Genomic DNA, 17471 nt, shown 5'->3' with positions numbered 1-17471 from the left:
GAACCAGAAGAACCTTCGCCCTTAGAAGGGCTTGGGGTGCGCTCTCTTCTTTTTCGAGAAGAAGAAGAAGCCATTGGAACAATGAGAATAATGAGAAGAAAGGGGATTGAAAGAACGAAAAAGGGAAGACTGGAATAACAGACTGTCTGATAAGAGAGAAAAGAGACCTAAGAATGAAAGACTCAGAGAAGCAAAGTGATAATGTGAAGCGGTCGCAATAAAAGCGCAAAGAGCAGTTGGAGAAGACAGTGTATGGAAAGACGCGCCAGTTGCCAAAAAATTTAATTTTGAAGAAGAGATTAATTAGCAGTTATTAATGGAAGTTACGGGGAACGAGAAAGGTGGGTAAAGGAAATTTTACTCCAAATACTCAACTGCCACGTCTCGTGCAAAGAGGAAATTGTAAAATGAGGGAACACGAAACACAGCAAAAGACTAAGATGACCAAAAAAAAAAAAAAAGAAGAGCAGCAAGAAAGGCCGGGATCTTGAGTAAGAAAGAAGGGAACCCAGGGGTAATTAAAAGAAGATCCTACAAAATCTAAGGAACCTTGAATTACTCACGCGTGGGCTTTAGGCAACCCACGAGCTCGGGGGGTAAATGTTGAGGTCTAAAAAAAGATCACAGTGCCCAAGCCCAAAGAAGTGAGCCAAGCCCAAACGAAAATAAGTTAAGCCCAAGGAAGCAGGTGCAAGGGGACCACAAAAGAGAAGAAGTGGCAGGCTCAAGAGGCTTAAAGCCTAAAAGAAGCATCAAGAAGGAAGAGAAGCCCACGTCAAAAGGTTGAAGAAGAAATAGCCAGGATCCTCAGTGACCACCAAGAGGCGCGGATCCTCCTAGGCGCATAAGCAAAGTCAAAGAAAGATTAAGACAGTTCGAAAGAAAAAGACAAAAAGAAAAATAAGAAACAAAGTAGAAGCCATAAGCGCCAAACGACCCAGCAAGAAAAGAAGAAAGAATCAGCGACCTCTCACGGCGCAAGTGGGAAGCGCCTCGGGGAACCAGAATGGTGAAGTACGAAAAAGGGAATGGCAATGAACGACTTTCAAACTGGCAGAATGGGATTCCGCCTGGTTGGGAAAAAAGGCAAAAAGGAAGAACTGCCAAATGGTGGGATTAAGAAAGGCGTGACCTCAGCATATCCCGAAATAGGTAACCAACCATGAACTTTCAAAGGAATCGAAGCTGAAAAGAAGGGAAGAATGAAAAACAGGGAATAGAACCTGCTGAGTGATGGGCACGGTACATGCCCTATTAACCAGAAGACAAAACGGGGGAACCAATGGTTCCCCTGGGACTCCAAAATATCACTATAAAAGGGAGGGAAAGGTTGCGAAGAAGGCAGAGAGAGATTCGGAGGAGTGAAAAACTATTGATGAAATTTTGTAAAGAAGAGAAAACTCAGGGAAAGTTAGTAATATTACTTTCCGGTATCCTATAAAAGCCACTATTGCACATACTCGGATTCAAAAAGAATCAAACTTTGCAAGTCTTGAAGGTTGGAATAGTCATTCAAGACTGTAATTTTTGAGCTTGCTTGAACCTTGTATCACGTCTTAGTGAGCGTACTGTAACCATAACAAAGAAAATTTCAATGAAATATTTCTCACTGATTTAAGGATCCTTATAGCATTGTTTTGTGCTTTTGTTATTTTGATCTCTGCATTTACCTCGCTGTTTTGATTTGTCTTTCAATACAAATATCCTTGCTTATTAGTTTACATGTATTGTAGGAAGCATGCCCTGTGTACTACTTGATTCTTAAACAGCTGTTAGCTGCGATGAATCAAAGTCTGGTCCATCAAACCACAAACTATTTGACCCAGGATCCTTGGACCTGAGTGTCACAAAAAAGGCACTCACACACACACACACACATATATATATATATATATATATTTATTTATTTATTTATATTTATATATCGTATACTTAGTCATTACATGTGGGAGAAGATTCTCTCCATTTAAATTTTCAATTTTAGCCAATTTATGATCGTGCCATTTGTTTGATTATGTATAGTTTACACATATGGTTTTAAAACCATTGGTTATTTTAATACCACATATCTCACATCTGACTAAAATAATAGATGTCCTTCACAAAAAAAAATAAAAATAAAAAATAAATAGATGGAATGAGAGGAAATTAAGTGGAAGGGATCCTTTCGCCTGCTCATAATAATCCCTCAAACCTGTAACACATCAATTACAAATTATACACTAATCATCCACCAATTATGGCTGCTTTCCCATATAAAGATGGCTATCAAATCCTAATTCATTGTATATATATATTGTGTACCAATCATTCAAGAGTGTGGCAAAAAGCCAGTTACATCCCAGAAACATGCAGTGTCAGCATGCTAGAGATCATAACTAAAACAGAACTCTATATATATTGCAATCACTCGCAATTTCTTTAATTAGCAGAAAACCCAAATGATGAAAAAAAAAATTCCGATTTTCGTGAGACAAAACAAAACCAGTTGCCATTTTTTTTTTTTTTTTACACAGATGGTCCAAAGTCCAAACAAATACTAGTAGTTTATAACAAATATATAAACTCAGAAAGAAAGAAAAATCACTGACTCGCGCCGCACGTATCCTCGGACATGGAAGGTGACTCAGACAAGTAGTCCAACGTGTCGTGACCAGGTGAAACCTCGACCCCACGTATCTCATCGATCATCTTGACGACGTGGCTCATTTTGGGCCGTTGATCAGGGGAGGCAGCCGTACAAGACATTGCAATCTGCAACAACCCAACCATTTCCTCCTCAATATCCTTGTACCTCATCAACTCCAAATCGAAAACCTCAGCCGTCCATTCCTCTCTGACCACAGACTGGACCCACCTAGGAAGATCAACGACCCCACTATTGTACCCTCCTCCTCCGGGCCCACCACCATTGTCCACCACAGAGGGACACTTCCCTGTGAGTAATTCTAAAAGAAGAACCCCAAAAGAGTACACGTCGGATTTTTGAGTGAGTTTTCGACCGTCTGATGATTCTGGAGCACGGTAGCCGCTGGATCGTGGGCCCCCATTAGTGGGGGCAGCAAAGACTGAGAGTCCAAAGTCTGACACGTGTGCATTCCCCGATTTATCTAGGAGGATGTTGGTGGATTTGATGTTACCGTGGGTGAGCTTAAGGGACCTGCATGAGTTGTGAATAAAGGTTAGTCCTCGAGCTGCTCCTGCTGCGATTTTCAGCCTCGTGGTCCAGTCTAGTGGGGTTCTTCCGGGTCCTCTGTTACCTGTCCCCATAAAAATATATAAATAAAAATAAACAACCCCCCTTTAATTTCAATATAATTATGTACGAGGCACTACAAGAATATTTTACATGAGGCATAGGATAGGATTCTATAACTTTGCACTTTTTGGTCATATTTAATTTAAAAAATAGATAAAGGAGTACTGGCACTAGCAGGAAAAAAACAAAAAGAGAAAAGAGAGACAAAGTGTATAGGGTCAGGGTCTGGGTCTGGGTCTGGGTCTGGGTCTGCGAGTAGTGCACAGTCTGTAATGAATAATAATAATAATAATAATAATGATACAGTAAAGTAAAGGAAACCCAATTCCCAAATCGCAAGTTAAAAATATATTCATTTTTCAATTCCTAAAGCGAGATGTGACTGTGAGAGTGGATCCCACCCCACTGCTTCTTCATGACCAAATTAAAAAGCAAGCAAAAAATCCCTACTACATACATTTATACGAGATCGTTGTTAGCCCTCATCAACAAGACAACAACCACCTCCAACATTTTGCTCAAGCTTAATATCACATCAAATGGTCCAATTGCATCAGACAATTATTCAACCTTAAAAACCCTAACGATGAGACCAACGGTATAGCATAACGCCCATGACTATTCCCCACCCACCGCGCTATGAGCCATCAACCATGGCTTACATTAAATGCTTGCACATTATCAGAGATCACGTTTTGGTAGCCCAGAAATTAAAAAAATTGCTGTAACATTTATGTTTGTAAAAGCACAACTCTTGAAAGTTGGAACCCAATAAACGCAAGTACTAATAAACAAACTCAACGCTAGCTAGCTCCACATTTTCCTCTAATTAATTATAAAGAAAAAAACAATAGGCTAAATTAGAAAAGTAAATTAAGAACATATATACGTACCGTGAAGAAGCCAAAACAAGCTCCCATTGGGCATGTAATCATAGACCAACAATTTCTCCTCCCTTGCAAAATAGTAAGCTCTAAGACTAACCACATTTGGATGTCTCAACCTTCCCAACACCTCCATGTGCTGTTCAAACTCTCTCTTCCCTCCCACACTCGCGTCCTTGAGTCTCTTCACCGCTACCACATTCCCATCATCCAACACAGCCTTATAGGCTGTGCCAAACCCGCCTTTCCCCAACATCTCCGCCGAGGCTCGAAGCAAGTCCTCCAGCTCGAACCGCCTCACCCCTTCGAAGAACATCATGCGACCCTTTTCGAACCCGGACTGAGCCCCAGCCCCAGCAGGATATGGGCTCGACGAGTACACTATCTTCTCGCTCTCTATCAGCTTTGACGACTTCCCCTGCCCGTCACGCATTTTTGAAGCGTAGTTTCTCCAGAAATAGCAGTAGAGGATTAGAGACACGACAGCTAGGACCACTGCGTCGCCCACGATTATGGCTATCAATGCTACAGGGCTTATTTTCGAGGCTCCAGCGTGGCCAGTATTTTCTGATTTTGATGGCGATGTTGTTCTGGTTGAAGGAACTGAACTCGGTGATGATGATACTGTGGTTTTTGGGTTAGGACCTGGTATTAAAGGTGAGGCAATGGCTCCGTTTTCAGACCCAGGTCGGGTCGGATCACTAACGAGGCTTTTGCACTTTTGCTCAATGGGTGACCCACAGAGACCCAGGTTTTGAGCAAAAGCAGAAATGGGAAAACCTGATAAAGACTTGGGTATTTCACCGGAGAAGCGGTTACCGGAGACGTTGAAGTCCTGCAGATTCGGGAGGTTCAGACGGGAAATAGAACCGGAAAACCGGTTCTCCTCGAGCCGGAGCGTCAGGAGGTGGGTCAAACCGCTGACCGATACTGGAACCTCGCCGGAAAAATTATTGTACGACAGATCGAGACGGTACAGTCGGAAAAGAGTCGGCATTGACGGCGGGAACTCGCCGGAGAAGTCGTTGTGAGAGAGGAAGAGGAGCTTAAGAGCCGTGAGGTTGGAGAGGTCAGGAATGGGACCTGAGAGACGGTTTTGCTTGAGGCTGAGAACTCGGAGCTGAGTCAGAGCGGTGAGTGACTCGAACGAGCCCTGGAGATCGAGGTCTTCGAGGACGAGTCGCGAGACTCGGTCGTGGAGGCACGAGACGCCTGTCCAGGTACATGGGTTGGTGGTGGAGTTCCAAGTTGTAAGCTTGTTTGCTTTATCTGTAGAGGCTTTGAACGCCAAGAGAGGTTCCAAATCTGGGTTTTTCGAAGCTTGGGAGAAAAGGAAATGGAGGATGAGAAGAAAAAAAGTGAAAGGTAGAAGAACATACAGACTTGGGCTCGCCATTGTTGTTTGCAAGTTCACAGAGAGAGAGAGATATGAAGGGTTTGTATTGTGACTCACAAGCTGGAGTCACAGTGTGAGACTGTGAACTTGTAATGGGAGGAAGAGAGGGTTTAAAGGGTAATTAATGGGAAATTGGAGGGTTTTAATGGCAATAATAATAATAATAATAATAATAATGGATTCTTTAATTTTTCACTGTATTGGTGATTTATAGAATGTGATTGATCGGGCAAAAGAACTGAAAACTGAAAAGCATGTAACGTGTATTGCATGTTTACTGCGAGGTGATTTTCTTGTAAATGACTATAATGACCTTAACTTTAGAATCTGAAATTGCAAGCGGTTTAAGGTAAAATGTGAGTTTTTTTTTTTTTTTTTTTAATTTGAAGATAAAATGTGAGTTGGATCTTTGTTGTCTCTCAAAAAATAAAAAATAAAAAATAAAATGTGGGTTGGGTCTTTGTTGTTAATTTATTATTATTGATTAATTTAATAATAATAAATATTCAAAAACGGCCAACATTGAGGGAAATGGGAAGGTGACGTGGCAATAGAGACAGAGCGCTCCACCATCATTTCAAAGGCCTGATTTTGTCTCATAATCAGATTAGCTTGGTCCGTACTTTTACGATCTTTCGCTTTAATAAATGAGCCCAGTTCTTCTTTTTAACCAGACAAAACCATTATTTACTTCCAATTAAGCCTTTGACTGAGTTTTATGATTCATGATATTAATTTGATATAAAAATTGTGGGACTGACCCTTTTTTTTCAAAGGATTTGACAGGAAGGATGGGAAGGGCTTTTGGTAATTCACGGCCCATTTTGAATTGAGAGAAGAGAAAGGGAGAACATAGTCAATTTAATCTAAGATTAGCCTATTTTGAGCTAATTTTACTCAACTATACTCTCATTTATTCTCCCTCTTTCCTCCCTCCCCTCCACTCTCCCGTCTTTCTCCCCTCCAATGTATCAGTTGATTTTAGAATAATTCTAAAACGCTCACAATTCTTATACCCTAGCTAAACGGTAAAAGCCCTTCTTTCTGTCTTTCATTGAAAAATCCAAATAAGGTTGTCTGCAATAAACATTACTCAGAGAAGGGAGGTGTTGATATTTTGCAAAAATTACCAAAGCAACTTCAAATGGAAAGATTTCCTTTATTTTTTTTTTCTTTCTTCTTGAATACTCGGTTTAAGAAATACTCTTTATGCAGTTTAGAGTTTCTAAAGAAAAAAAAAAAAACGCAGAAAAAGTAATGAGAGAGAGAGAGAGAGAGAGAGAGAGAGAGAGAGAGAGAGAGAGAGAGAGAGAGAGAGAGACGGAGTAGGTTCCTTCTTTGGACATAGCCTAAGCCCAATAGTCTAAGAGGATCCTGGGCCTACAAAGGATAGTGTAAATAGTTGATGGACTGGGCTTGGCTCATTGTGGTTTTGTTAGGCTATTTACAAGCCAATCTGTGCACAAGACATGGGCTCCACAACACAAATACACACACACACACACACACATATAAATATATATATATATATATATATATATTTATTTATTTATTGGTTTAAACAAATAACTAAGGAATAGCAAAGGAACTAAAAGGTGTGCAAATAAAAGAATGTTAGGGATTCTCAAAATAGAGTGAGATTATATTTTCATTATATCAAGTATTTGAATACATTAAGTCCTACTTCGTTAGGATATGCCACAAGGTTCAATAAAGTTCAAAATCACAGACTTAGATAACTCTCTTTGGGCTTCCAAGACTTGTGAGGTTTGAATTCCTTTGAATCCAAGTATATCCTCCAATATTTCCGTAGGATCCCTCATAGTATCTCCCTCTTTTACTGTATTTCCAGCTTACAGCTCTCTTTTGTATCTTTTCTAGTGTATCAGGTGCTTCTTTTCTGAATGCCCATTGGTTGGAGCTCTAGCCCCTTTTATAGTGCCACTTCTAGGGTTTTTTTTCCATGCCATTAATCCATTTTTTTGTGCTTTGGGTATTAGAACCAATGTCATGTCTACAACATTGGTGGCTAGTCTTTTCCTCTTTCTCTCATTGTTTCCTCTTTTGAGGTTTGACAACCCAAAAGTCCCCAGCTAACCTTCCTCTTATGGGAGATCCTATTTGAGTAATCCTAAATGCTCTTCCCAAGTCAAGACTTCTCATCCTTTTCCCAAGGTCTTTAAAAAGACATCTCAGAGCTTTGGCTGCTTCACACTTTGTCTCTTTCCTCTAAATGGGCAGATTCTTCATTGCTGATGATGGAAGGCAGGAAGGCTCCCAGCCACCTTCCTTCTTAGTTCCTCCTTTCTATTTCACTCGAGGTACTAGGCTCCTTCATCATGTATTGACTCCTAAGCCACCCTCTCTTCCCAAAGCTTTCTTTTGAATTGTGGGCGGCTGATGGGACATGACCACCTTCATTCCTTGTGCCCTTGGGCATGCCACTTGTTAGGACATATGTGAATCAATGTTAGGAACATATGTCAATATAGAATTGGCTAATCCTTTGACAAAACGCAATTTACTTGTAATTGGGTAGATCTAGGATATGTTTGATAATTCAAGGAATAAGGTTTTAAGTTCAAGTGTTAAAGTCATGCAAGTCTGTCCAAGAAATAAGTGGAGAGGTGCTAGATTTTAAAGCTCGACAGCTAGTATCTATCGAGATTTAAAAAACTATTTTAGTCCAATGCTCGACAGCTTCTCGATAGATAGGTTATCTATCAAGGTTTATGAAAATCTGTTTTTAGAGCTAATTTCACTCCAATGCGTGCATAGATATTTGGGATTTCTTTTCTCACAACCCTAAACATATATAAGGATTGTTTTAAGGGCCGTCACATCTGATGCAACTCAATGCAAAAGTTTTTCACAAGTATATTGTGAATCGAAGACATGTGCCCTAACTCATCTTTTTCTTCAAGAAGCTACTGTGTTTGTACACCATGGAGTTTTGTAACTAAGGAATTTCATAATCTTCATCGTGTGATGAACTGAAGAACTTTGCAGCCAACATATTTCTTAAGTTGGTGAGTAATCTGTGTACTGGGATCCGCACATCGAATTGGTTAGTCACGTACTGGGAGCCGTGCATAAAAAGGAGAGATTGTCACTACAAAACAAGTCAAATTGGGTATTGGGGTAAGGGTTCAACTGTAAGTTGATATAAGGTACTAGGATTCCTTTACTAGTAACTGCTTGGTGTGATAATAGTGAATTCTCGAGAGTGTTTTTGTTGTATAGGTTTTCCCCATTCATAAACAAATCACCGTGTCAATTTATTTTCCGCTGCATTTTAACTTAGTTAGTAATTTGTTTGTGCTACCACGCTTATTGCATGCAAATTGAATTAATTAATTAACTTGGCTAATTAATTGGTTAATTCATCACAATGGATCAATACATCCTTGGCCTATCGCCGCCCTGAGCTGTCCAAATCCCAATTGGTTTTCTGCTGCATTTCCTGAGGATCCCCCTCTGACTCTGGTGGATCCTCTGCAACCTGGCCTAGCTCCTACCTGCCTCCCTTTTGGGCTTCCTTGGGCATCATCTCTTGCTTAAGTCCATGACCCATGCTTCCTTTTATGCCTCTTCTTTCTTCCTAAGCCCTAGTATTTTATTCTTTTCTCTCTATGGGCTGGATTCCTTACTTCTTTATTTTTTTGAGGGCCAAGCCTTTCTTCTTCATGGGCTGGGCCCCTCTTGCTTTTAAGGGCTTATTGCAATTTTGAACCTCAATATTTAGCCTCCTGTGCTTGTGGGTTACCTATAACCCATGAGTGAGAAAACTAATACTCTTTTCTTCTTTCTGGGATCCCCTCACTTTTTACTTTCGCATAACTCCTCCATATTTTTAAGAGGATGTGGCAGAAGTTTTCTTTTTGAAAGACGAGTGGGTAGTTGGATTGGTTCCCCCCCCCCCCCCCTTTTCCTTTTTTCAAGTCAACTCCCCTTTTCCCTCATAACTCCCATCAATAACTAACAGCCAACCACCCTTAAAATTAAATTTTGGCAACTGACCCGTTTTCCTATGGTTCATCCTTTTCCTCTTTTCTCTCATGCCATTATTGCTACTGTCACTTCTTCCTCTTATCTTCAACTTTTCTTTCCCTTGGGTCACATCTTCTCAAAATCTCTCTTCTTCTTCCTCTCTTTTTTTTTTTTTTTTGGTGTGCATTTTCTTCTTCCTTCTTCCTTTATTTGACCAAGAAAAAGGAAACACATCCATGGCTTCATCTTCCACTCGAAAACGGAAGGAGCATTCACCTATCCCTTCTGAGGGTGAAGGCTCCTCAGTTGGTTCAGGGTAGGAGGAGATCCTGGATTGGCCAGCTTTCCCTCTTCGAGATCCTTGGTATACCTCTAGTCTATTCTTCCCTCAAGTTGCTCATGGTGCTGATCCTCCTTCTCCTCACACTTAGGTCTTCTCTGGTAAGCCTGGGTTTGCCAGTTTCGTGCAAGTCCCAAATTCGAAAGAGATATTGGATCTTCAAATCAAATAGGGATCTCGTGAAGCAATTCCTATCTTCCATGATTTTGTTGTAGGGAAGTAAACACATGACTTTTCTATTTCAAGCTTGATTCAAGTTTCGTTTGATGTGCTATCTAAAGGACGATATAAGCCATCCTTAGAGAGGTTTGAGAGAGAGAGAAACTCAGGCAACCCTGCATGCACATAATCAAGCTTACGTGCGCAAGCAAGATTATGCGCACGTAGATTTCTGCTCAGAAACCCTAGAAACACAACAAATATAACAAAACTTCAAAACAAGAATTCTAACAACCTAACATGCTTTTAAAACATACAAAACCATAAACCTAGGCTAGATAAACATATTGAAACATAATACAACAAAGAAACTAAGGCAAACAGGAAGATTAAAGTATAAAAAAAGAAAAAAAAAAGCTCTTCAAGCTTAATTTTTTACCATTCCTCTTAATCAAATCTATTCACAATTCAATAAAAAGGTGATTAGTAATCTTAAACTCAAAGATCAAGGCCAAAAAAGGCCCTAATCAAAAGAAAATTGACTTGAAGATGTTTTGTGAAAAACTCCCTCTTTAATTCACTATTTCTAGTGAATCTTAGTGTTTTCCTGTGGGATTTCTATGTGTTTTGAAAATATATCATATAAGGCTACTTATAGTGTGAAAATAGGGGTTTGGAATGACTCCCAGACGATATGGGATTCGTTCCAAAACCTCAGCATAAATGCAGAAAACTTGCCTTATTTATGTTTCTGGAATTTGCTATGCATGTGCAAGATCGGGCCTCCGTGCGCATGTAGAAAGTTGCATGCACAGGCCGATTCTTGTGTGTGCATAACGAGGGTTTCCTTGGCTTTATTTTTCCAAAAACAAATTTATTTGCTCATTAAGAGTTATATTTTTCATTTTAACATTTCTCAAATCAATTTTACATCTAATTGGGCCCTAAACCAACCTTAGGTCTTAGAATTTAGCATCATTGGAGAACAAGGACCTGAGTTATAAAGGGTACAAAATGTAGTGTCTATAATATGACATACCTTTCTTTCTAGGAAAAAAACTTAGGTTTATACAGCACACAACATTCAAACAATTATGATGGGCCCAAGTGTTGAACTTGGGCTCATCACGGTTCAAACAATAGTCAACCACACACGATATGCAATGGAATTTTAACATGGACCGTCCTAGGAGTAGGTTCTATAGGCCATTACTTTTGTACGATGGTCTTGTTGTTTTATTGTTTTCCATAGATAGGACATTACACCTCTCAAATTGTAATATAATGAACGTTGCATTGGTCCAAATGGCATAGTTTATCATTTTCAGTCATCAAGAAATGATCAATTGACTTTGGGCTATGAGTTGGGGGGTTCACCACTGGGTACTCGAATCTAAGGAAGACCGGTGATCCATGGTTACTACCACTAGATTTTGAGATGGGTTCAAGCATAATTGTTGTTTCTAGGCATGCATCAATGACAGTTAAAAGATAAATCTATAAACATACAAAATGGCATCTCATACAACATTTAATACAATATCATACAAACATAAGTAAAATTTTACAAGAAAAAAATATTATACAAACACAAGGGTACTTAATTGATCATTTAAAATCTAATGTGAAGCTTAGCCCTTGACATCCAAGCGGAGTTGCAATTGTGAAAGACCGAGACTGGCTCTCAAAAAAGAAAGGTATTGACACCTCTCTTTTGGGGTTATGTGGAGTTGCCACTTGTTTTTTTATATTACAAAAAAAAAAAAAAAAATTACAATATGCAATTCACATATCTGAAATACCTCAAGTTTCATTAATTGAATGTAAATACAATTTGGTAGAAGAACATTACAAGTCCAAAATACAATCTATGTAAGAACAAAAAAACAAAACTTTGGTCCTAAATACAATCTACCAAAAGAAAAGATAAAGCAGAACAAAAAAACAAAACTTTGGTCCTAAATACAATCTACCCAAAGAAAAGATAAAGCACTATTCTATGAACCAAAATCTATGGTTACAGAACAAAAAAGTGTTAGGCACCCATTTTGCTCGAACAAAGCCTGGTCTACTAGGCTTTAAATGATCATTTAAGTACCTATTAACATACAATGATGAGATGCAACATGTGTTAAATGATAGATCTAAAATTAAGTCATGAAGTGAGCTTTATGAATCTACTCTCTTTAAAACAAGAGGAAACTTTGAAAAAGAAGGCATTCTAGATCTATTTTTTATTTAGAAAGAAAAACAGTAGGTTGAAAGGAAAAATCTAGATCAACTTTAATTATGAAAGAAAAACATAAGATTTAATAGAAAAATCTAAATCTTTTTTTTTTAATTGAAAACATGAGATTTGATAGAAAAATTTCAGATCTGTTTTTTATATTTTAGAAAACATGAGTTTTGATAGAAAAATTCCAATTTTTTTTTTTTTTTTTTTTTTTATTGTAGAAATCATGAGATTTGATGAAAGAGCTATAAAAACAGATCTAGTGAATATATGAATATTACTCATAAAATATGAAAGGAAGACATGAATAATCATGGATTTATATGCAAACAAACATGTGAATTAAACGATCATTGCCTTTTAATCATGAAACAAAGAGAATAAAAATAAAAATCATATCAGAAATTAATTTTCACATGTTAATATGGAAAGTATAGCTAGATACACATGCTAATAAAAGGAAAGAACGCTCAAACATGCATATTAATAAATGAGTAAAAGTGATACCTGCATCAATTACACGAACAAATTCTACAAGGGGGAATTACTTTAGATTTAGAGAGATCTAATCTCTCTAAGTCCTAAAGAATTATCACTTAACAGGAAAGAAAGTCTTAAAGTCAGAATTCTAGAGTTTCTTTAATGTTAAGGGGCACAGGGGTCAAGGCTGCTGAATTTTGGGTGGTCTCCTCTATTTATAGAGGTGTATTTGCTTTAAAATAAGTTAGGGTTACTTAGAAAATCAGCAAATACAAATTAGGTTAGGTTTTGTCCCTAAAAAATTGAATCTGATGGGTCTAAACCTGAACTAATTGCATTTGGGCCCAATTAACAGCCTATGCCAATCGGCACTGTGGAAGTGCCGATCGGCACTTGCCGAGTGCCGATTAGCACTATTGGAGTGCCAATACTCCTTAGTGCTCAGCCCAGTTTCCTCTTCTTGTATGTTTTGGGCTCTTTTTTGGGCATTTTTCTATAACCAAACTTATTTTTAATCAAATCAACAACCAATCACAAAATTTTATTTAATTAATTCTAATTATTCACCAATCAAAATTAATTTCAATTAATCACATATAATCAGTTCCACCCAATAAATGCATGTAGATCGTGAAAACTTTATCTTGTGATATCTTTTAATCCGACAGTCCGATTTGTAAACCGGGCATATCGTCGCAATCATTAAAATCTCAAGATCTTTTTTATGTTATATGATGAATGCTTTAATGCATGAAATGAAATCATGATTTTTGGGTACTTAGAATGATTATTTTGGTCACCTTCCAATGTTAAATTATGGGTGCAAAATTGAGTGCCTACAATGTTTAGCTCTGTAGTATTGTGTATATTAGAATCTACTGATTGGAGTTGTATATTTTAGTGTAATTAGAGATGTATTATGTGAAAGTGTGAAAATTGAATGACTAGTGGATTATGTTATTCCTTGAGTGCAGTGTAGATACTTTGAATATTAAGTAAAAAATTTATATCAAGAAAGTAAAGAAATAAGAATGAAAAGAAAGAGGAAAGCTTTTTTAAAAAAGTTTAGTTGGTTCTTGTTAATAGTAGATCCAAGTTTGATATTAAGATGCCGGTCATGGTCACAAATCCGGGTATCGAGTTTGGGTCATGACACTTTATATTCTATAGTCCCTCTTGCACCCATCATTGATATGATACTTTTTTCTCTAGGGCATATCTTTGCTAGACCAAAATAAAACATCTTTGGATTGAAGTTCTCATCCAAAAGAATGTTGTAAGGCTTTATGTCAAAATGCAAGATTCATGTGTTGCAACCTCTATGCAAGTACTCTAATCCTTGACCATGCCAATTGCAATCTTGTACAATGTTTCCCATCCCAATTGAATGTTAGCATTTGAGGGATTTTCTTTATATATGAACTTTTCAAGAGATCCATTTAGCATAAATTCATAAATGAGAGCTCTTTTAGATTCTTCAAAGCAAAAACCTATAATAGTGACATTGTTAATATGGGAGGTCCTACTAATGCTTGCAACCTCATTAAAGAATTCCTCTCCATTGCTTTTCGATTCTTTCAAAATCTTCGCAACCACAAAATAAGCACCTTGTAACTTCCCCTTGTATACACCACCATAGCCACCTTGGCCTAATTTATTTTTAAAGGAGTAGGTAATTTTCTTTATATCTAAATAATTGTATCTTCTAATACCAAGTGGTCCATGGTTCCTTAAAAAGGCCTTTATGTTCTGATAAGTTGGAGTTTCCTTCTTACTTTTATTAGATGAGAGCATTCCCAAGAAACAGCAGATTATGACCACTAGAACTCAAATTCTAGATGATAAAGTGATTGTAATCAAAGAATAGATATTACAAAGTTATGTGGTGCATAAAAACAACTCTAATTATCAGTTAGAGAATCTTTTGAACCTTTCAAAATTTGCATTCTTTTGTGGTGACTTGGCATGATTTGTAAAAGATTATCTATTGTAGGTCAACAAAGATGCATCATTGAAGTTGAAAAGTGGAGACGTCTTTTTTTTTTTTTTTTTCCCTAAATGAAAGACGAGGATAAGTCTTAGAAGTTGAATTTTGTACATGCAAGAAACGTCCTTTTAGAACGATTACAAAAATGGGGAAAATAGAGCCGTGAGAGCAGTAATTTGAAAACTTATCATTGCATAAGATATAACACTTTGATAATTAGTTATACTCATACCTAGATAAGGAGAAAATCATGATGGCTTGTAACCTTAGATGTGTTGAAAAAAAAAATGTAATTCATTATGCTGTCCAAGCACACAAGTGATTATGAATTGCTTCAAGAAATATGATTGAAGAGGCTTCTTACCTAATGTTATCACCATTATCCTTTTGTTAATCCCTCACTACAAGAAATTTGAACTATTGAGGCAGGTTTTTTGTGGCAGGTGCAAAAGTTGCTACTATATGTCGCATATTACAACGTTTTTTTGGACCGCCACTGTACATTGGATCTATTGCGGCACACAACGGTGGTGGTACATAGATTCGCCGTAATATGTGTGTTTTAGCAGCATTTACATAGATATAGTGGCGCCCTAGAAACCTGTCGCAATAAATATAGCATTTGCGGGGATACTATCGCGGCGGTATCAAAAACCGCCACAATATGTAAGTTTTAGCGGTGTTATACCTAGCTATAGTGGCGCCCCATAAACCCGCTACTATAGTTAAGATTTACTGGCGTTTGTTTTGGTCTATAACAGTGGTTTTGTGATCGCTGCAATAGACCTTTGAATTGACCATAATTAGTCCAATTTTTTTCCCTTCCCCCCCCCCCCCACCTAAATCTATCAATATAGACCCTAACCTTTTCATTTCTCATCTAATTGATCCCTCTAAAAAAAACACACACACTCTCTGTCTCTCACTCTAAAATTAAAATCTCACATCGTTGATCTCAATACCCAAAGATCGATCTTCCCACCATCACCATGCATTCTCACTCTCAAACCCTAGATTGGGCCTCTCCCTATTAGCACTCACTGCCACTGCTAGCCAATTGAAGCCCCTAATGATCAATATTTGAATATTAATTTCACCAAGTCTAGTGGTATTGGGATTATCTATTAAGTTTGACCGGATTTGACCAACTTAAACTAAATTTTGATTGCGCCTTTCTCTAAATCCGACAATTTGATTGTGACCATAATTTACCAAAATTAACTTTTCATTACACTCTTCAAATCCAACAATTAGATTTCAAATCTAAGTTTGGCGTGTGATAGATATGTGTTGTGTACTTGTATGGTTATGTTTTCTTAATTTGACCATCCAATTGGTCTCAAATTTAACCAACACTAATATGTCATCATACACTTCAATCCCAATGATCAAGATTTGAATATTATTTTCACCAAGTCCAATGGTCTCGAGACTATCTATTAAGTTTGACCGGGTTTAACCAACTTTGACTAAACTTTAACCACGCATTTCTTTAAATCCAACTGTTTAATTGTGACCATAATTTACCAAAATTAACTTTTCATTACACTCTTCAAACCCAACGGTTAGATTTCAAATCTAAGTATGGCGCAGGATAGACATGTATTGTGTACCTATATAACTATATTCTCTTAACCTGACCATCTAATTAGTCTTAAATTTTACCAACACCAATATGTCACCATATTCTTTAATCCTAATGATCTAGATTTGAATATGAATTTCACCAAGTCCCGTAGTACCGAGACTATCTATAAAGTTTGATCAGGTTTGACCAACTTTGACTAAACTTTGACCGCGCCTTTCTCTAAATCCAACTGTTTAATTGTGACCATAATTTACCAGAATGAACAATTTACCAGAATGAACATTTTATTACACTCTTCAAATCCAACGGTTAGATTTCAAATTTAAGAATGGCACGTGATGGACATGTGTTATGTACCTATATGGCTATATATATTCTCTCAATTTAACCATCCAATTGGTCTCAAATTTTACCAACACCAATATGTCATCATATTCTTCGATCCTAATGATCAAGATTTGAATATGAATTTCACCAAATCTAGTGGTATCGGGACCATCTATTAAGTTTGATTGGGTTTGACCGACTTTGAGTAAATTTTGACCGCACATTTTTCTAAATCCAATCGTTTAATTGTGACCATAATTTACCAGAATGAACCTTTCATTACACTCTTCAAATCCAACGGTTAGATTTCAAATCTAAGTATGGCATGTGATGGACATGTGTTGTGTACCTATATGGCTATATATATTCTCTCAATCTGACTGTCCAATTGGTCTCAAATTTCACCAATATCAATATGTCACCATACTCTTCAATCCTAATGATCAAGATTTGAATATGAATTTCACCAAGTCCAATGGTATTGGGACCATCTATTAAGTTTGATCGGGTTTGACCAACTTTGACTAAACTTTGACCACGTATTTCTCTAAATCTAATTGTTTGATTGTGATCATAATTTATTAGAATTAACCTTTCATTATACTATTCAAATCTAACGGTTAGATTTCAAATCTAAGTATGGCACATAATAGACATGTGCTATGTACTTGTATGGTTATTTTTACTCAATCTGACTATCCAATTGGTCTCAAATTTCACCAACACCAGTATGTCACCATACTCTTCAGTCCTATTGATCAGGATTTGAAAATGAATTTCACCAAGTCCAATGGTCTCGGGACCATCTATTGAGTTTGACCGGATTTG

The 17471-nt window shown here is 37.5% G+C and overlaps 1 protein-coding gene across 1 annotated transcript; it reads right to left on the bottom strand.

Annotated features, from left to right (window-relative positions):
- Positions 1-2469: 2469 nt before the first annotated feature.
- On the bottom strand, positions 2470-5678 carry LOC115990222 (probable leucine-rich repeat receptor-like protein kinase At1g68400). The gene is made up of 2 exons (XM_031114069.1): positions 4153-5678; positions 2470-3260 (listed from the first exon to the last, which is right to left on the bottom strand). The coding sequence occupies exons 1-2, from the start codon at positions 5537-5539 to the stop codon at positions 2584-2586; spliced, it is 2064 nt and encodes a 687-aa protein (XP_030969929.1). The 5' UTR covers positions 5540-5678; the 3' UTR covers positions 2470-2583.
- Between the last annotated feature and the right edge of the window lie 11793 nt (positions 5679-17471).

This window comes from Quercus lobata, chromosome 1, assembly GCF_001633185.2.
Source record: "Quercus lobata isolate SW786 chromosome 1, ValleyOak3.0 Primary Assembly, whole genome shotgun sequence".
Lineage (NCBI taxonomy): Eukaryota > Viridiplantae > Streptophyta > Magnoliopsida > Fagales > Fagaceae > Quercus > Quercus lobata.
This window is presented reverse-complemented; position numbering and strand designations above follow the sequence as displayed.

Coding starts and splice junctions, on each gene's coding strand:
- LOC115990222 (XM_031114069.1), bottom strand. CDS start 5,539: ATGGCGAGCCCAAGTCTGTATGTTCTTCTACCTTTCACTTTTTTTCTT. Junction 3,261..4,152: donor CTTGTTTTGGCTTCTTCACG/GTACGTATATAT, acceptor TTATGGGGACAG/GTAACAGAGGACCCGGAAGA.